The sequence below is a fragment of the Prionailurus bengalensis genome, chromosome B1 (genome assembly GCF_016509475.1).
Source record: "Prionailurus bengalensis isolate Pbe53 chromosome B1, Fcat_Pben_1.1_paternal_pri, whole genome shotgun sequence".
NCBI classification, from domain to species: Eukaryota; Metazoa; Chordata; class Mammalia; order Carnivora; family Felidae; genus Prionailurus; species Prionailurus bengalensis.
This window is the reverse complement of record NC_057344.1, coordinates 144,406,908-144,427,882: the sequence shown is the minus strand read 5'-3', so window position 1 is coordinate 144,427,882 and position 20,975 is coordinate 144,406,908. Positions and strand designations below refer to the sequence as shown.

Here is a 20,975-nt window from a genome sequence, read left to right as displayed (position 1 = left end):
CAAGAATCCTTTATCCAGCAAGGCTGTCATTCAGAATAGAAGGACAGATAAAGAGTTTCTCAGACAAACAAAAACTAAAGAAGTTCATGACCACTAAACCAGCCCTGCAATAAATAGTAAAGGGGACTCATTGAGTAGGAAAGAAAGGCCAAAAGCAACAAAGACTAGAAAGGAACAGAGAAAATCTCTAGCAACAGTGACTTTAGAGGTAAGACAATGGTACTAAATTCTTATTTATCAATAATTACTCTGAATGTAAGTGGACTAAATGTTCCAATCAAAAGACATGGGCATCAATGGATTAAAAAAACAGAAACAAAAAACAAAAAAAACCAAGACGCATCTAAATGCTTCCTACGAGAGACTAAGTTTAGACATAAAGACACCTCCAGATTGAAAGTGAGTGAATAAAAAACCAGTTATCATGCTAATGGATGTCCAAAGAAAGCCAGAGTAGCCATACTTGTATCAGACCAACTAGATTTTAAACCAAAGAGTGTAACAAGAAATGAAGAAGGACACTATATCATAATAAAGGGGCCTACCCAACAAGAAGATCTAACAATCGTAAATATTTATGCCCCAACTTGGAAATATGCAAATATATACATCAATTAAAAAAAACACAAAGAAACTCATTGATAACAGTACAATAATGGTAGGGAATTTTTAATACCCCACTTACAGCAGGGACAGATCATCTAAGCAGAAAATCAACAAGGAAACAATGGCTTTGAGTGACACAACAGATGGACTTAACATATATATTTGGAACATTTCATCCTAAAGCAGTGGAATACACATTATTTTCGAGTGCACATGCAACATTTTCCAGAATAGATTGCATACTGGGTCACAAATCAGGCCTCAACTAGTACAAAAAGACTGAGATCATACCATGCATATTTTCAGACCACAAGGCTATGAAACTTGAAGTCACCCACAAGAAAAAATTTGGAGAGACCATAATACATGGAGGTTAAAGAACATTCTACTAAGGAATGACTGGGTGGCTCAGTCAGTTGAGTGTCCAGTGCTTGATTTCGGCTTGGATCATGATCTTGCAGTTTGTGGCTTCAAGCCCCTCATTGGGCTCTGCACTGACAATCTGGAGCCTGCTTGGGGTTCTGTTTCCCTTTCTCTCTGCCTCTCCCTCTATTTCTTTCTAAAATGAGTAAATAAACATTAAAACAAAAAAAGAATGAATGGGTTAACCAGTAAATTAAAGAAGAAACTTTTAAATACATGGAAGCGGGGCGCCTGGGTGGCGCAGTCGGTTAAGCGTCCGACTTCAGCCAGGTCACGATCTCGCGGTCCGTGAGTTCAAGCCCCGCGTCGGGCTCTGGGCTGATGGCTCAGAGCCTGGAGCCTGTTTCCAATTCTGTGTCTCCCTCTCTCTCTGCCCCTCCCCCGTTCATGCTCTGTCTCTCTCTGTCCCAACGTTGAAAAAATAAATAAATAAATACATGGAAGCAAATGAAAATGAAAACATGACAGTCCACAATCTCTGGGATGTAGTAAAAGCTGTCATAGGAGGGAAGTATATAGCAATACAGGCCTATCAAGAAACAAGAAAAGTCTCAAATATATAACCTAACTTTACACTTAAAGGAGCCAGAAAAGAAACAGCAAATAAAGCCTAAAGGCAGCAGAAGAAGGGAAATAATAAAGATTCAAGCAGAAATAAATGATAGAGAAACAAACAAACAAACAAACAAAAAACACATTAGAACAGATCAACAAAACTAAGAGCTGGCTCTTGCAAAGAATTAATAAAATCAATAAGCCCCTAGCCACACTTATCAAAAAGAAAACAGAAAGGACCTAAATAAATAAAATCATGAATGAAGGAGGAGACCTCACAGCCAACACCATAGAAACACAATTATAAGAGAATATTATGAAAAACTATATGCCAATAAACTGGGCAATATGGAAAAAAATGGAGAAACTCCAATAAACACATAAATGACCAAAGATACAACAAGAAGAAATAGAAAATCTGAACAAATTGATCACCAGCAAAGAAACTGAATCAAATAAAAAAATCTCCCAACAAACAAAAGTCCAGGGCCATATGGCTTTCCAGGGGAATTCTACCAAACATTTAAAAAAGAGTGAAATCAAACTGTTTCAAAAAATATAAATGGAAGGAAAATTTCCAAACTCATTCTATGAGGCCAGCATTACCTTGATTCCAAAACCAGGATGAAGGGAGAATTCTCCACTAAAAGGGAGAATGAGCACAGATGTAAAAATTCTCAGTAAGATACTAGTAAACTGAATCCAAATGAACATTAAAAGAACTATTCATCACGATCAAGTGAGATTCATTCCTGGGCTGCAGGATAGATTCAATATTCAAAAATCAATCAACATGATATACCACATTAATAAAAGAAGACAAGAACTATATGATCCTCTCAAAAGATGCAGCAAAAGCATTTGACAAAATATAGTATCTATTCTTGATAAAAAGCCTTTGGCAAAGTAGTGATAGAGGGAACAATACCTCAACATCATAAAGTCCATGTAGGAAAGACTCATAGCTAATACCATCCTCAATGAAGAAAAACTGAAAGCTTTTCCTCTAAGATCAGGAACAAGACAGGGATGTCCACTCTCAGCAGTGTTATTTAACATAGTACTGGAAGTGCTAGCCTTAGAAATCAGAGAGCAAAAAGAAACAAAAGGCATCCAAATTGGCAAGAAAAAGTCAAAATCTCACTATTTGCAGATGACATGATACCTTATGTAGAAAACCTGAAAGACTCCACCAAAAAACTGCTAGAACTGATACAGAAATTCAGCAGTCACATGATACAAAATCAATGTACAGAAATTTGTTGCATTTCTATACACCAATAATGAAGCAGCACAAAAAGAGAAATCAAGAAGTTGATCCCATTTACAATTATACTAAAAACCATAAGATACCTAGGAATAAACCTAACCAAAGAGGTAAAAGATCTGTGCATGGAAAACTATAGAAAGCTTATTAAAGAAATTGAAGAGGACACAAAGAAATGGAAAAACATTCCATGCTCATGAGTTGGAAGAACAAATGTCGTTAAAATGTCTATACTACCCAAAGCAATCTACACATTTAATGCGATCCTTATGAAAATACCAGCAGCATTTTCCACAGAACTAGATCAAACAATTCTAAAATTTGTATGGAACCATAAAAGACCCCAAATAGCCAAAGCAATCTTGAAAAAGCAAAGCAAAGCTGGAGACATCACAATTCTGACTTCGAGCTTTATTACAAAGCTATAATCATCAAGAGAGTATGGTACTGGCACAAAAACAGACACGTAGATAAGTGGAACAGAACAGAAAAACCCAGAAATAGACTCACAACTATATGATCAACTAATCTTTGACAAAGCAGAAAAGAATATTCAATGGAAAAAGACATTCTCTTCAACAAATGGTGTTGGGAAAACTGGTTAGCAACATGCAGAAGAATGAACCTGTAAAACGTTCTACATCATACACAAAAATAAATTCAAAACAGATGAAAGACCTAAGTGTGAGACAGGAAACAGTCAAAATACTGGGGAAGAACATGGGTAGCAACCTATTTGAAACTGGCCACAGCAACTTCTTGCTAGCCATGTCTCTGGAGGCAAGGGAAACAAAAGCAAAAATGAACTATTGGGACTTCATTATGCCAAAAAGCTGCTGCCCAGTGAAGGAAACAGTCAACAAAACTAAAAGGCAGCCCATGAAATGGGAGAAGATCTTTGCAAATGACCTATCTGTAAAGGGTTAGTATCCAAAATCTATAAAGAACTTATCAAACTCAACATCCATAAAGCAAATAATCCAGTTAAGAAATGGGCAGAAGATATGAACAGACATTTTTCCAAAGAAGAGATCCAGACAGCTAACAGACACATGAAAAGATGCTCACCATCACTCATCATCAGGGAAATATAAATCAAAACCATGATGAGATACCGCCTCACATATGTCAGAATGACTAAAATGGACAACACAGGAAACAACACGTTGGTGACAATGTGGGGAAAGGGGAACCGTCTTACACTGTTTGTGGGAATGCAAACTGGTGCAGCCACTCTGGAAAACAATATGGAAGTTCCTCAAAAAGTTAAAAATAGAACTACCCTATGACTCAGCAATTGCACTACTATATATTTACCTAAAGGATACAAAAATACTGATTTGAAAGGAGACATACATCCCAATGTTTATAACAGCATTACCAACAATGGCCAAGTAATGGAAAGAGCTCCAATGTCCATTGACTGATGAATGGATAAAGATGTGATGTGATGTGTGTGTGTGTGTGTATGTGTGTGTGTGTGTATACACATATATATAATGGCATATTACTCAGCCATCAGAAACAATGAAATCTTGCCATGAGCAACAACATGGATGGAGGTAGAGTGTATTATGCTAAGCAAATAAGTCAGTCCCAGAAAGACAAATATCATGATTTCACTCATATGTGGAATTTAAGAGAACAAAACAGATGAACATAAGAGAAGGGAAAAAAATAAGAGAGAGGGAGGCAACCCATAGGAGACTCTTAACTATAGAGAACATGGGGCGCATGGGTGGCTCAGTTGGTTAAGCATCTGACTTTGGCTCAGGTCATGATCTCACAGTTTGTGAGTTCAAGCCCCGTGTTGGGCTCTGTGCTGACAGCTCAGAGCCTGGAGCCTGCTTCAGATTCTGTGTCTCCCTCTCTCTCTGTCCCTCCCCTGCTTACGCGCTCTCTCTCTCTCTCTCTCTCTCTCTCTCACAAAAATAGTAAATAAATGTTTAAGAAAAAAACTATAGAGAACAAACTGAGGGTTGATGGAGGGGGGTGGGGGGGGATGGGCTAGATGGGCGATGGATATTAAAGAGGGCACTTGTCAAGACGAGCACTGGGCATTATATGGAAGTGATGAATCACTAAACTTCACTCCTGGAACCAATATTATACTATATGTTAACCAACTAGAATTCAAATAAAAACTTAAAATAATAAAAAATAGATGATGGGGATTAAGGAGTGCACAATATAGGTTGTTATAGGGAAGTGATGAATCACTACATTTTACACCTGAAACTAATCTCACGCTGTGTGTCAACTAAGTAGAATTTCAATAAAAATGCACAAGAAAGAAAAAAGAAAAAAATTAATAAAATACATTGGTACATTTAATTAATTACTATAAAGTGATAAACATTCTGCTTATATTTGGCTTCCAGAGAACGTGAAACAAGTTGAAGGCAAGAACAGCATGGAAGATGGGTATAATGTATTACAAAATGGGTAACATTACCGTCCTATTTGGGAGGAGAAGAGACAATAGACAACTTGCAATTTTGTCAGCAAAAACTGTTAAGTATGAACCCTAAAATCTGAGGGTAGAATAGGCATAAACCAGAAAAAAAGTCCACTATATTAAATAACATATCATTATATTATAATTGTATCAATAATTATATTAAGTATTTAAAAGGATTACGCTCTGCTATTGAAAGATGGGGAAGAAAACAACAGATTGAGTTTAAAACAAAATCCAGCTATATCCTGTTTACACCTAAATTTCCCTGTGGCCAGAAGCCTGGTCATCCAGGGGCAACACTGTTCCCAGTTTCTCACATATTCTTTCAGGGATCTTATCTATTTTGGTGTATGTGTTTGTCTGTGTGTGTACACATGCACAAATATATGTTTATGTACATGGATTTGTGTACTTTTTAAAATTTAAACAAGCTTTTTATTTAAAAACAGTTTGAGAGGTGCCTGGGTATCTCAGTCGGTTGAGCATCCGACTTTGGCTCAGGTCATGACCTCAAGGTTCACGAGTCTGAGCCCCAGGTCAGGCTCTGTGCTGACAGCTCAGAGTCTGGAGCCTCGTTCAGATTCTTTGTCTCCCTCTCTCTCTGCCTCCACCCCCACCCTGCTCATGCTCGCTCTCTCTCCCTCTCTCTCTCAAAAATAAATAAACATTAAAAATATATAAAAATAAAAATAGTTTGAGATTTACAGAAAAATTGTGAAGATAGTACAGAGGGTTTCCCTATATTCCACACCATTTTTTTCTGGGAAGCTTGGATATAAATGTAATGTTCAAGAACAGAATTCCTCTTGCCTCAGTCCCTAAAGAATTACCCTCTTCTTCTCTCTGAGGTTTCTAATTCCTCTCATAGAAATCATCTTGTCTTATACGTGGCTTTACTACAAACTGCCTCAGCTCCTTTTTAGAAATAGCTTGTTTCTTAGTAATGTTAAAAAAAAATATTTCTGAAATACCATAATGGTGAACTCGAATGTATTTTATCTTTAAAGAAAAACACATAAACAGTACACAGTCATCAATTAAATTAAAAGGAGAACCTCTTCCCTGTGCCCCCAAACAAAGTGGTTTTAAAGTGTCTGTGTTGCAGCTACACATCAATTCAATGACCACGAGGAAAGTGAAACTTGTTGCCGCTTGTAATTCATGCCAGGCTGAGCTCAATCTACAGAGCACTAATATTTCATCTGTAAAGTGTGTTGCCCCAATCCTGATTTATAAAATAGTAATTATAAAGATATTTTACATATTTATAGAGCACGACACCCAAAAAATGACAGTGTTAAAATTCTTTTGAAATAACGCATAAGCAGACGTGCAATTTAAGCAAAAATTTTTTTAAATTTAAAATTTTCAAATTTTAAATATATTCAAAAGGTATATTCAAATTTTAAAAAATAATTAAAAATAAAAATCATTACACTTACGTTTTTCCATTCCATTCCACAATCTTTGTAAAGTCAAGGTAATTATCTTCTCCCGTTAGAAAAACATAGTCTCCATCATTAGTCCCATTTTTCTGAAAATAAGTGAACACGATCATTTTAAGAAATTGTGGTGGTTAATTTTACGTGTCAACTTGTCTAGGCTACGGTACCCAGTTGTTTGGTCAAACACTAATTTAGATGGTGCTATATTTTGTACATGATGAAGATTTACAATCAATTGGCTAAGTAAAAGATTACCAACGATAATGTGGGTGGACTCATGCAATCTGTTGAAGGTTTTAAAAACGAAATCTGAGGTTTGCTGGACAGAAAGGGATTCTCAGTTCTGCAATGTAGAATTCCTGCCTGAGTTTCTAGCCTGCCAGCCTGTCCTAGGGATTTCAGACTGGCCACCTGCTGCCCCACAACTGCACAAACCAATTCCTTAATACCTATAAATCTCTTGGATAGATAGATACTACAGATGTAGCTAGAGCTCTCCCATTGATTCTGTTTTTCTGGAGAACCCTAATTGATACAGTAACTGAGAAACTTAATCTTCACAAAACTAACCTAGTTGAGGCTAACTGCTACATAACACTGAAGCAGAACTAAGATATAGAGTGACTGTTTGACTAAATGCCATATTAACCATACTACTACTTTACGGTTTCAAAAAGTTTGAGCCCAATTAAATAATGAACAAAGGATTTGAAGAGACATTTCTTCAAAGAAAATATTCAAATGGCCAACAAGTACACGAAAGGATGCTCAACATCATCCGCCACTAGAGAAATGCAAAGCAAAGCCATAGTACTATTTCACACCCACCAGGATGATGCTAAAAATTTTTTTAAACATAAAAAAATAAAGGAAAAGGACAAGCGTTGGTGAGGTTGTGGAGAAATCGAGGCCCTTGGGCACTGGTGGTGGGAATGGAAAATGATGCAGCTGCTGTGGACAGTAGTTTGGTGGTTCTTCAAAAAGTTAAACACAAACCCAAAATTTTATGACCCCAAATTCCACTCCTCCCTATATATTCAAGAGAATTCCATTCCAAATATACATCTCAATGTCCATACAAAAACTTGTACACAAATGTTCAGAGCAGAATTATTCATAAGAGCCCACAGTAGAAACAACCCAAATATCCATCGACTGATGAATAAAGTGTGGTATATCCATACAATAGAATATTACTCAGCCATAAAAAGGAATAAAGTGCTGATACATGCTACAACATAGATGAATCTTGTAAACATAATGCTAAATAGAAGAAGTCAGATACAAAGGTCATATATGGTATGATTCCATTTACAGAAATGTTCAATTGCCAGAGATGGTTCCAACCTCTTGGCCACCATTTGTATAATAGTAAGCATGTGTGTTCAGTTTTTTAATTTTATTTTTTGCCTGACCAAGCCAAACTCCATTCCCAAATGCCCTTCCTCTCAGGCTCTGAGGAAGCTCTCACACAGAGAGTTCTGGCTCTTCTCCTTCAGCCTGGGCCAGCCTGGCCTCCTGCTCAGCACCAGCAGTCTCAGCACCCCACAGGGCAGGTGAGAGGTTGGGCAGGTGTGGGGGGTTACTTATGTTTTGTTTCAAACAAAACAATAATCTTACTTTTCTTTACAAAAGCCAAAACAAAAAAGACACAAACCTTTTAACTATTAAAAAAAATTCTATAGACTCATAGGCAAATCCATAGAGACAGAAAGTATAGATTAGTGGTTGCCAAGGGCTGGTGGAAGGGGAGAAATGGAAGTGACTGCTAACAAATGTGTGGTTTTTTGGGGAGGATGATGAAAATGTTCTAAAATTTGACAGTGGTGGTGGTGGTTGTACAACCTTGTGAATATACTAAAAACCACAAAATTGTACAATTTGAAACTGGTGAATTATATGTAAGTGAATTATATGTCAATAACGAAAAATAAGAAAGCATAAGTCCAGGGCCAGGACCCTACTGTAGGTTAGCTGCAACAAAAGAAAGTTGTATTAATATAGTCCCATTATTTCTTTCTTTAAAAAAAAAGTTTTTTTAACGTTGATTTATTATTGAGAGACAGAGCATGAGAATGGGAGGGGCAGAGAGAGGAGGAGACAGAGAATCCGAAGCAGGCTCCAGGCTCTGAGCTGTCAGCACAGAGCCCAACGCGGGGCTCGAACTCACAAACCGCGAGTTCGTGACCTGAGCCGAAGTCGGATGCTCAACCAACCGAGCCACCCAGGCGCCCTGTCTCTTTCTTTTTTTAAGTTTGTTTATTTATTTTGAGAGAGAAAGAGAGAAAGAGAGTATGCACATGTGCACGCATGAGCAGGGGAGGGGCAGTGAGAGGGAGAGAGAGGATCCCAAGCAGGCTCTGCACTCATAGCATGGCTTAATCCTACGAACCATGAGATTGTGACCTGAGCCGAAGCCAAGAGTCAGAAGATTAACCAACTGAGCCACCCAGGCGCCCCAATATATACTTGGGGCTTTCAAGAAAGCTTTCTTCACTTATATATTCTCTCCAAGTTACACTTCTTAAGGGCACATACAGATAATCTATACAACTTTACAAATTCTCTATGTGAGGTTGGAGCTTTGATATCTGGGAAATACCATGGGTGCTAGCTCCTCTATAATAATAAAGTAATAAGAGCTAACAATTATTGAATATTTATAATATTCCTGGCACTGGTCTAAAATTATAGTATGAATTATCTCATGAAATCCTCAGAACCACCACATAAAGTAGTGTGGTAGACAGAAATACGTCCACATTCTAATCCCCAGAACCTGTGAATATGTTGCCTAACATGGCAAAAGGACTTTGCAGATGTGATTAAGTTAAGGACCTTGAGATGGGAAGAGTATCCTGGATTACCTGGGTGGACCCAGGTACTCCAAGTTTTCTTACAAAGAGGCAAGGGGCCAGGTCAGAGCAGTAGGTGTGATGACAAGCAGAGGTCAGACAAAGAGACTATGAAGATGTTTTCCTTTTGGTTTGGCAATGGTGAAAGGGGTGCCTGCCAAAAAAAAGGCAGGCTGCCTCTAGAAGCTGTGAAATTCAAGGAAGTGGATTTTCCCCTAGAGCCTCCAGAAGGAACACAGCCCCGACAACACCCTGATTTTATGGCTATTGAGATCTAGAACTGGAAGATGATAATTATATTTGTGCTGTTTTAAGCCCCTAAATTTATGGCCATGTGTAAAAGCAGCAATGGGAAACTAATACAGACATGCACCATTTTACCCTCATTCTATAGATGAGAAATCTGAAGCAAGGAGAAGTTAAATAACTTGTCCGGATCACTCAGCCAGCTAATGGTGGAGCTAGGTAGGACTGAAGCCCAGCTATGTAACCCCACACTCCACAGGCCGATCTGCTTACCAGGCTGTGGGCCTCATTCATTAATCAGCAACCACTTAGCGAACGCCTACCATGTATCTAGCACTGTATATCAGTGAACAAAATGGACACAAATTGCTGCCTCTGTGGTGCATCCACTCTAATACCATTATTATAATTGTTTTCATTTTTTAATGTTTATTATTAAATGCATATGATGTGACAGGCACTTTGTAGACAAACTAAGAATAATAAAATAACCAAAGACTGTTTTACTTTCATTGCTCTAGGCTATCTTTGGAGGTTTTTCACAGATATATTTTTGGGTATTAACACAGATGCATTTTGGGATAACAAGTTGATGCAATGTACTTGTGTTCTATTTTCTTTTTAAAATAGGTTTTTCAGGGTGCCAGGGTAGCTCAGTCGGTTAAGCATCTGACTTCAGCTCAGGTCATGATCTTGTGGTCCGTGAGTTTGAGCCCCACGTCAGGCTCTGTGCTAACAGCTCAGAGCCTGGAGCCTGCTTCAGGTTCTGTGTCTCCCTCTCTGCCCCTTCTCCACTTGTGCTCCGTCTATCTCTCAAAATAGTAAGCATTAAAAAAAATAATAAAATAGATTTCTGATTATAGAAGTAATACATTCTTCTGAGTATAAAAGTAATAAATTCCACTAGAAAATACAGAAAGATGTATAAAAGGTGTCAATTATTCATCATTTTCCTAACCAATGGAAAATACTATTTGTATTTTGGTATGTTTCTTTTCAGTATCTTTTCCACACAAGATTTGTTTATAGAACTAAGATATATATGTGTAATATACATACACACAATTTTTATACGTAAACACAATTATGTATGTATATATGTTTACATATATATATACATGGACACATATATGTGTACATATATGTGTGAAAATATATATATCCTGTATACATATATATGTGTATGTGTATGTATACACACACACACACACAGACACACACAAATTGTGTATTTTCCTTAGCATATTTTATATGTTACCAAAAGTTCTTCATAGGTATACTTTAATGACTCCTCAACATTATGTAGAAATAATTAACTATTCTCTTATTGTTGGATATTTAATTTTGATTTTTTTGCTACTGCAAATAATGTTGTGTGAATGTTTATGTATCTTTATGCCTAAAAACCTTGTCAATATTTTTGTTTTCTACACTGACTCATAAAAGTAAAATTACTAGAGAAAAGAACATGAACATGTTTAAGCCTTTTGATACATATTATCAAGTTGCTCAAGGTCTTCCAGCTGGAAAGTGGTGGAAATAGTGTGATAAATCAGTTTACATTCCCCAAGTTACTTTTGTTAAGCTTTGTTAATTAGATGAACGACCCCCCCCCCCAAAAAAAAGTATAGGACTTGTCTTTTTTTGCACTGAGTTTGAATGCTTTTTTTCAAATAATTCAGCTCTCTGCCTTAAAAAACATTCATACCTTTTGTGAATTCTCTTCTCATGTTTTTTGCCTTCTTTGGTTCTTCTTTCTGTCACTTAACATTATTTTGCCAACTATATCAATATATCAATATGGACCACATCCATAATGGTCATGTGGTGCTCCCCACATGAAGTTTTACATGACTTTAAGATACGACAAAGGGCTGCCTGGGTGGCTCAGTCAGTTAAGCGTCCGACCTCGGCTCAGGTCATTATCTCACAATTTGTGAGTTCACACCCTGCATCGGGCTCTGTGCTGACAGTTCAGAGCCTGGAGCCTGCTTCAGATTCTGTGTCTCCCTCTCTTTCTGCCTCTCCCCCACTCGCACTCTGTCTCTCCCTCTGTCTCAAAAATAAATAAACATTAAAAGAAAAATTTTAAAAAAGATATGAGAAAGAACTTCTCTTTAGGAGCAGCAATGTGAACATTACAACTGAGAGAAAAATTCAAATACTCCACATAAAAAATGCTGAACCACCAAGGCCCTTGGGTAGCTCAGTTGGTTAAGCAACCAACTCTTGATTTCTGCTCAGGTCATGATCTCACGGTTCCTGAGTTCCAGCCCCATGTCACTGGTAGTACACTGAGAGGGCAGAGCCTGCTTGGGATTCTCTCTCTCCCTCTCTCTCTGCCCCTCTCCTGCTTTCTCTTTCTCTCTCTCTCTCAAAATAAATAAATAAACTTAAAAAAAAAAAAGCTGAACCACCAATTTAAAAAATGAAGGGATGTTACCTCCTGAAGTCCTCCCCTTAACTCAGATCTAGCCTAAGCAAAGCAGTTAAGCATTTAAATGTTTCACAGTAATTCAGAAAGGGTTCTCTCCAATCGTTTTCTGCCCAAGAGTCAGACACTGCATGTGAATGCTTCCCTGTCTCTTGCTGGAACCTTTGTTATTGGAGGACAGTCGGGAATAAATAGGTTTTGTGTTATCGGGGTAGGGATGTGGGCTGGATACAAGGAACATATTATGGCAGGAGATGGAGAGGTGCTCTGAGACGGACTACCACAGTCATACCACTAGTGTGATGTCAGCAAAACCCCACGCCCCCTCCACCGAAGGACCAGCTGGACTGGCTGAGCTCTCAAAGACACTTTCTAACAGCTATACATTTTATACACGCAAGACCCACATTTAGTGGGAGGTGCTTGAACTCTCTTACGTGGAGGAGAACAGAAGTGCCCTAATATCAGTAGGTAAAAATATGCTGATTGGCCCCGCAATATGAAGTAAGAGCATGGGATATTTAACCAGATCCCTTTTTCTCACAAGCTCTGTGCCAATGTTCTACATTCACTCATCCTGTTCATTCTCACACGCTGTCCCTCCCCATTAATTGTTTGGCTGTTTCCTACTAGAAGGAAGAGCGTTCAACGCGTTAACCAAGGTTTCTCTCTTCAGTGCATGTAGCGGAGCAGATGGTGCAGGCACGCAAGCCTGGGGCATCCGAGGGGGATGCTGGCATGACACCAGCAGAACTAAGGAAAGATTTTCGGAAGGAGGGTACTTCCTCAGCCTATCCTGGTCTTTGAATGAATGACAGCTCAAGTGTGAACTTTTGTGCCGTTGGCTAAAGAATCAGTATTTGACCAGAGCAGATGGGACAAACTGAACAGAAACACTGCCTTTTTACCAACCACACGCAGACAGTCTGTTTGGCTCCCAAAGGGAAAAGATACAGCAGTCATGTTAATTCAGGGTCATCTTGGGAGCCAGTCATGAAGGGAAAAAGGAGTAACAGTTCCTGACATGTGTACTGTGATTCAGAGTTTATGAAGCATTTTTATGGACTTCTCACTTAGCCTTTCAAAACAATTTTTGAAGTGTGGATACTTTTAGCCTCAAGTTACACATGATGAAACTGAGGTTTAGAAATAGCCCCACAGTTATTAAGTGAAAAAAGTCAGAACATAAATCGAGGCACTCTGATTCCAAGTCTTATGCTCTATTCCTGGATGTGGGAAATGAACTCAAGGTATGAATCTAACTGAGCGATGGTACAGAGCTTTGTGGAGATACAGTGTCTACAAGGAGCGACAAAGGGCAAGGCAGCGAGATGAATAAATAAATAAATAAACACATAAAACAATACAACCTTGCTTTGGGAAAATAAAAATGCCAATTTGTTAACCAGTCCATAAATGTGGGTTACATTTTAAAAAGATACAGAAGGATCTTAGTTAGAAGTCAGATGAAGTCAGTAATGTAAAAACAACAACAACAAAAAGCAAGCTATACAATGAAAAATTACCTGAAAAATACTGAGGTTTTAGGAACAGGATCTACCTTGCAGGTGGACAGAAATCACTTGGACTGGAAGGGCCTTAAAGTAACCTTTGTTGTATCTCTGTTGGAAATTCACCAGATATTTTTTTCTAGAAGGATGTCTAGTCACAGCTTAAGAAATCAGTGCTTCCTCTGGTTTTATGGAAGGCGGGCTCCTTTTAGATGGGATCTTCTAAAATTTTTTTAAATGTTTATTTATTTTTGAGACTGGGGCAGTAGAAAGGGCAGAGAGAGAGGGAGGGAGACAGAATCCGAATCGGGCTTCAGGCTCTGAGCTGTTGGCAGAGCCCGATGCAGGGGTCAAACTCATGAACTGAGAGATCATGACCTGAGCTGAAGTTGGCACTTAACCGACTGAGCCACGCAGGCACCCCAAGATGGGATCTGCTAGAGAGCATCTATCAATTCTGCTCCCCTAGAGGGAAGGATTCAAGGTGAGTTGAACCCTATTTCTAGGACCCCTGCCTCTTGCATAATGTTAAGAACTTTTTCACTATTTTGTTTGAATGGCTTCTAAGTTTTGTATACCCCTGAATGCACAGGGCAGCATTATCACCATCTGCCCTAGAGGAACACTCTAGGATATAACAGGATGAGAGTAAGATTCTTGAGTAGTGAGAACCAGAGAATAACAACAGATTTAAAGGTGAGGAAATTCATCACAATCTCAGACCCCACCCTTAACCTGTCACTTTCTTCTTGAGTTAAGTTTGTCATTAGCAACCTCCCACTATCCATTTTACTCAAGTGCTTTCTGTTTTTTGTTTCTTGGTAGGGGGGACAGATAGAGGGGAATGTGGATTTTTAAAATTGCTTTTAATTTTAGTTCATTTGAAACTCATACAGCAATAACATATGCTTTGAATAATAAATACTTGAATGCTGATATATTTTTTATTTCAAGCCAAAGTGAATAAAATCTGCAAGGAACCACACAAAATTCCACTTATAAGCATAAGAAATCATAGATGAGGGACACAGAGTTTCAAATTATCCATCCTCTTTCACAAATGACATGTCTGAAAATCTAACACGTAGCTCCCACCTCTAATGGACTATCATGTTCCTACTTAGTTTCTTGTCTCTGTCAGGCTGATGCATGGGTTCAGCCCCTAGGTCATCAATGAAGACTTGGCACCTATCACTGAAATTTATGATAGTTTGAAAGATTGCACCTGATTAATGGCACAGTCATACTCTGTATTTTTCATAGCTGCCCTCATTCAAAGTCACTGCTGGCGGCATGCCGAAATTGTGGGAGAAGGGTTTTTTTTCCCCCCACCTAAAAACTAGAACACTTCCTTGTTTTTCACATACTCTACAAGACATCTAGAATTCCAAGCAATTTTGGTCTTTTTTTCTGGAAGACACTCAAAATGAAGATGAAATCTGGCTAGCAGCGCCCCTTCATCACCTGAATAAAGAGACTCTATGAGCGCCTGGGTGGCTTAGTTGGTTGAGCATCAGACTCTTGATTTTAGCTCAGGTTATAATCTGAAGGTCGTGGGCTTGAGCCCCATGTGGGACTCTGTGATGAGCATGGAACCTAATTAAGATTCTTTTTCTCCCCCTCTGCTCCTTCCCCGCTTGTGCATCCATGCTCCTTCAAAAAAAAAAAAAAAGGATCTAAAAAGAAAGATCAACTTACCCCATAGTACAGGCCAAAATAGGGTGAGATCTCCGGTTTGAAAACACTGATGAGGGACAGGATCTCATCTTTGTAGCCCCAGAGCAGTTCGTCCACGGTGTGTGTCACAAAGAGCGTCTGCTGATAGGCCTTCAGCAAGGCCTCGATGAGCTCCCGGAGGAAGCGGAGCTGGGCCCATTCCATGGCAGTCTGAGAAACACAGGCAGGTTCAGATGCAGAGTTCCCACCCCACTCTCCTATGGCCCCTTCAGCAAAAAGGGCTGGAAACTTAAAAGTAAATGTTAAGACTGAAGAGCTGCAAAGTCAGCCAGAGAGATCCTCCTTGGCTACACGTGCACAAATAAGACTCTGCAGTTATTGTTCCTTTCTCAGTATTATATTTTGTAAGTGTGAGTGTAGCTTTCCCACTTGCAAGCTCTCCAATTCTCCCTGCACTGCAGATGCAACGAGAAAAACGCTTGTGAATACACTGGCATCTTTGGCCACAAGGGGGCGCCACTTCCCCTCTGATGGGAGCCAGAGATTGCCGGCCCCCCCCCACCTCCCCCGCAAGTAGGCAGCAGGGCAGGGCCAAACATGAGATCTAATACTTTCTCCCTCCTGAGTCCACCATGGGTGTCCAGCTGCATATGTTGTTGTCACCCTGTAGTTAGAGTGGGAGCCTCAGAGGGGTTGCTGTGGGTGAATAGGAAAGTTTCCAGGGTCTCATGTGTCTTTCTTGGATGGGATTGTCGTAACACAGACAGTGAAATCCCGCTAGGCTGTGAGCGGCCCAGTCTCTGCTATTTGGGAAGGGTGGGGGGATATCAGTGTATATTTTGAGAATTTAAAAACCAAAGATGGAAATCTAAACTAAGAAGTGTATGCAAATTCTGTTGCTAGATTTTCTGAGCCAAAACAAGGGGCAAATAAATCTTTAAAAAATTATTGGCTATCCACTCCCTCCCCCACCCCCCCCAACTCCTAGAGACATGTTTATTTGAACAAGAGCTGATCCCCAAGACACAGCAAGAAACCGTGGGAGGGAAAATCCTAAAATTCACATTTTGTCACCATTTGAAAAAATCTTGCTTGAGAAACCTCAGAATAAAATGTCTCAGATGAACTTTCAGGAAGGAAACTGTAAAAAGTATACTTATATTTTTACATCTGTATATTTTTAACATAACTTAGTAACTCCTAAATGTAAAACCCATAACAGCTTTAACTTGGCTTTTTCCTTTCTCTTACAAGCCACAATAATGATACTAAAAATGCCTACTTACCACTGCAGGAATATTTAACGTTCTAATTAAGTCAACTTTAGGATCTCCAACAGATTGATTTCGTTCAAAAACATAGGCCTTGTTGTTAACAGCAGATATTGTTGTTCCATTATCTCCAAATTGAATATCTGCTTTGTTTCGAAGTTCCCTAAAAGAAAGAAAAGCATTCTGTTTGAAAATAGGCACCACTTTAAAAAGCAAGAGGCCCCTGGGTGGCTCAGTTGGTTGAGCATCCAATCTTGATTTCGGCTCAGGTCATGATCTCACGGTTCATGGGATTGAGCTCCGCATTGGGCTCTGCCCTGACAGTGCCGATGGGATTCTCCCTCTCCCTCTCTCTTTGCCCAGCCCTACTTGCTCTCTCAAAATAAATAAACATTAAAAAAAAAAGCGCAATACTTCACCTTTCTTTTAGCATGGACGTTATTTTCAATAAGACATTCCACTATAATCATTTTCTAGAGAGCTTACAGATGCTGATCCCTTAACAACGAGAGATTAAAGCTGGCATGTAGGAAGGAAATCAGTCCTGGGATACAGTCCTCTCAACACACTGGCCTTTTCATTCTTTCCCCCCTACAATTTGGGAAATGCGATGGTCAAGGGTCACCATGACCAGGGAATCAAGGCCATTGAACTCTCTCTGGAGTGATAGTTTGCTCCAAAATATTTTCAAATTTTTCAATTCATAGATCAGTTTGAATTTCAATTTCTTTTCCAAAGCCTTTTTATTCCTAGCTTGAATTCAGTTCAAAATTCATTTGACAAAATAAGTGCCCAAGACTTAGTACATTAGAGGAGTTCACTCCTGTTTTTGGTATGCAGTTCAGTCTGGTTCAGGTTCATGCCCCCAGATGAGGTATTAGAAAGCTCACAGAAAGGGCCTGGAGCCAGGGCATCACTAGGGTAAGGAGGGTGTGAGGCACTTGCCTTGTGTACAAAATGAAAGGGGTGCCAGAACACTCACTACTGAAGGTAAATCATATTGCAATGCATTTTGAAAAATCAAAATTAATGCAAAAACATCCACGATGAACAAACCGTCAAACTTCTAAATAAAAAGTTTATTAAAGGACCAGTAAAAGGACCCGATACTTTGTTCATCCAATGGTTTATGCTAGTCCTGGCCCCGCCTGGTTCATAGTAGATGTTCACAAAATTCCTGTGTCTATTGTTTCTCTCCCTCTGCTGCTTACCTTTTCTTCTTCCTGTTCTATTTAGGACTAGGCTGTCTGACCCAGTAGCCATGTGTCTGCTAAGCCGTAGAACTGTGGCTTATCGAAACTGAGATGTGTTGTAAGGGTAAAATACACATCAGATTTCAAAAACAGCACAAAAAAAGGAGTGTAAAATAATCTCCTTAGTTTTTTGATATTGATTACCTGTTTTTAAATGATGCTATTTTATTTATTTTTATTTTTTATTTTTTTAAGTTTACTTCTTTAATTTTGAGAGAGAGAGACAGAGACAGAGCGTTGGGAGGGGCAAAGAGAGAGGGAGAGAGAGAGAGCTCCAAGCAGGCTCTATGCTGTCAGGGCAGAGCCTGACGTGGGGCTCAATCTCAGGAACCGAGAGATCTTGATCTGAGCCAGGATGAAGAGCCAGATGCTTAACTGACTGAGCCACCCAGGTGCCCCTAAATAATAGTTATTTAATACAATGGGTAAAATAAAAAATACTCAGATTAATTACACCTGTTTCTTTTTTGCTTTTTTTTTTTTTTTTGATGTGGCTACTGGAAAAAAATCTTAATTATATATGTGATTCACATTGTATTTCTATGGGACAGGGCTAATCTATAAGAGTTTATAATTCTGACAAAGGTACAAAGGCTACCCACCACCTCCTCCAAGGCCTTTCCTGACCACAACCGGCCTTTTCTGAACACTGGTGGAGCTGGCTGTCTGTACCAGGTCTTTGTAAACTGCTTAGTGACATCATTTAGATTACGAAGGAATTCTCTTGATGCTTCAGGTACTCCAAGCAAGCTAATGAAACTTGTATCCCTCACTTTCCAGAATTTAAAATAAAAACAGACAAGTAAATAACAAGCAAACATATACACATATATGCATCAAAACAGATATCTTTGCTCTTCATCATTAAGCACGAAGTTATGTGCAATGGATAAATATCTGACCCCGCGTAGCTCCTCAAAGGGTTTAACCACACGATTTCATCTGATTCCATTCAGTCCTTACAGCAAGCCCATGGTACAGACAGAGAAAGTATTTTGGCTCCACTTTTAGAGATGTGGAAACAAAGGGCACAGATGGGCATCAGAAGAGTCAGAATTTGAAGCTAAGTTCTAAATCACACACAGTGCTCTTCCACTGTATCACATGGCCTCCCTCAACAGGTGCTTCATAAACGTCCACAGAATGAAACCTGCAGACTCTGGTTGTCTGACACTCATTCATTTCCTTTTCTTCTGCTCGGAGCCCCGTTTTCCTTCCTCTCCTGCACTGGGTGGTGGTGTGGGACCCAAGCTGGACCAGTTCCATTCCCTAGGCCTCTGATCCTGAGCACAAAGCCTTAAGATGTGAAACACATTTGGGGCACCTAGATGGCTCAGTTGGTTAAGCATCCAACTCTTGGTTTCGGCTCAGGTCATGATCTCACAGTTTTGTGGGTTTGAGCCCCACATTGGACTCTGCGCTGGCAGTGGGAGGGGGCAGTCCCTCAAAATAAATAAACTTAAAAAAAAAGATGCAAAACACAGTAGAAAGATGGCTTCCTCTTGCTGTGGTGCACACATGATGAGCCATGCACTCCTGTGATGTGGACCTTTAAAGCTGTCCTCTCTTCCCAGCTGCTCCTTGGAATCTGTAACCCACTTTATAGCCTTCAAATAAATCCCCTTTCATTTAAATTAGCCAGAGATAGCTTGTCTTGCTTGTAACCAAAGACCTTTATATAGAAATCACAACCCAGTTCTTTGACAGAGATTCAGATAAACTAGCCCAGGACTCCCCAGCAAGTGTGGGAACCAGGTGTGGAATCCTGGTCACCTGAATCCACGTCCAAAGTTCTCCTTGACTCTACACGTAAGTTAACGCAAAGTGACTTGTTAGAGCTGGAGGAGGACGTTTCAAGGCAAACCCCTGCCTGCACCAAGGTTTCTACCTGAAGAGAGGGGCACCCCTCCCCACTGGTGAGTCCCAGAGCCTCCCTGTAGTGAGGGTGAAGGGAACAGCCTTTTCTAGGCATAGCTCTTGGTATTTGCGGCCCAGGACCCCGCGGTGGCCTCGCTGACCACTAAGGAACCAGAAATAGAAAAAGTGTCCCCAGGGTGAAAACCAACTTGCCCTCAAACTTGCCCTCAAAGAAAGCTAGGCCAAGGAGCCAAGAGCTGGGACCCAACCCAGGTGCAGAAGCCCAGGGATCAACTTTGCCAAGCTTTCTGACTAATGATGAAAACTGATAACCTTGCTAAGGCTTTTAACGTTTTTTTCACTGAACCCAGATGTCATGAGCTAGAGGCCTGAATAATTCCAAGCCCGCTTCACTTACGTTGGCTTGTGTTTACTGACTCTGGAGATGACTTTTTAAGTGTTTTCTTTATTGTTTAGCCCATAAGAACCTAGTGTTTTAAAAGGAAATCGATCATGGAGGCTCCAATCACTTGAAGCACTATAACTTGACTTGTTTTCTCAATAAATTTCAAAAGTTCAAAGCAAGGATTACCAAACTATAAAAATACTTCATTCCCTTGGCAGGCGCCAAGGGGCCATGTCAGGTCACTCACAGCTAGCCACATGACTTCCCACAGCCACCAGTCGCCCTGAGGCATGACTGACATATGGCCTGTGTTCTAACTGAAGGAACACCGTGCCACTGGCTATCAGAAGTGGTCTCCTGCTCTGCAGAGGCCAAGGAAAGGGATGGTGGGGGGCCTCCCTGTCAAAATAGCAACTGATGGAGGAAACCCAGAATGTTTCCCCTCTTCTGGCAACCACAAGGAGGCCACAGTGCGAGGAGAGGGGCTTTAATAATAATAATACAAACAAGTCTGGTTACCCAAGTCTCCCCGACAGCTCATCAACGATAGTCTACTAGAAGCAGGGTGGTTTCCAGCTGAACAGCAGACTGAGAGCAAGAAGTGCTCGATTACTGCTCTACAGTGTCCAAGAAGACTGAAGAAACTTCCAGAAATAGAAGCAAGGGTTAAAAAAAAATGGCAAAGCAAATCTTAGACCTAGATAATTA

The 20,975-nt window shown here is 39.8% G+C and overlaps 1 protein-coding gene across 1 annotated transcript in view; it reads right to left on the bottom strand.

Annotated features, from left to right (window-relative positions):
* The window catches only part of SCARB2 (scavenger receptor class B member 2), an 83,691-nt gene that overhangs the window by 23,146 nt on the left and 39,570 nt on the right, over nt 1-20,975 (bottom strand). Inside the window, exons 3-5 of the mRNA XM_043572433.1 lie at nt 16,767-16,914; nt 15,502-15,690; nt 6,755-6,846 (exon numbers count right to left, since the gene is read on the bottom strand). Coding sequence (XP_043428368.1) covers nt 6,755-6,846; nt 15,502-15,690; nt 16,767-16,914 — 429 coding nt within the window. The remainder of the gene's footprint in view (nt 1-6,754; nt 6,847-15,501; nt 15,691-16,766; nt 16,915-20,975) is intronic.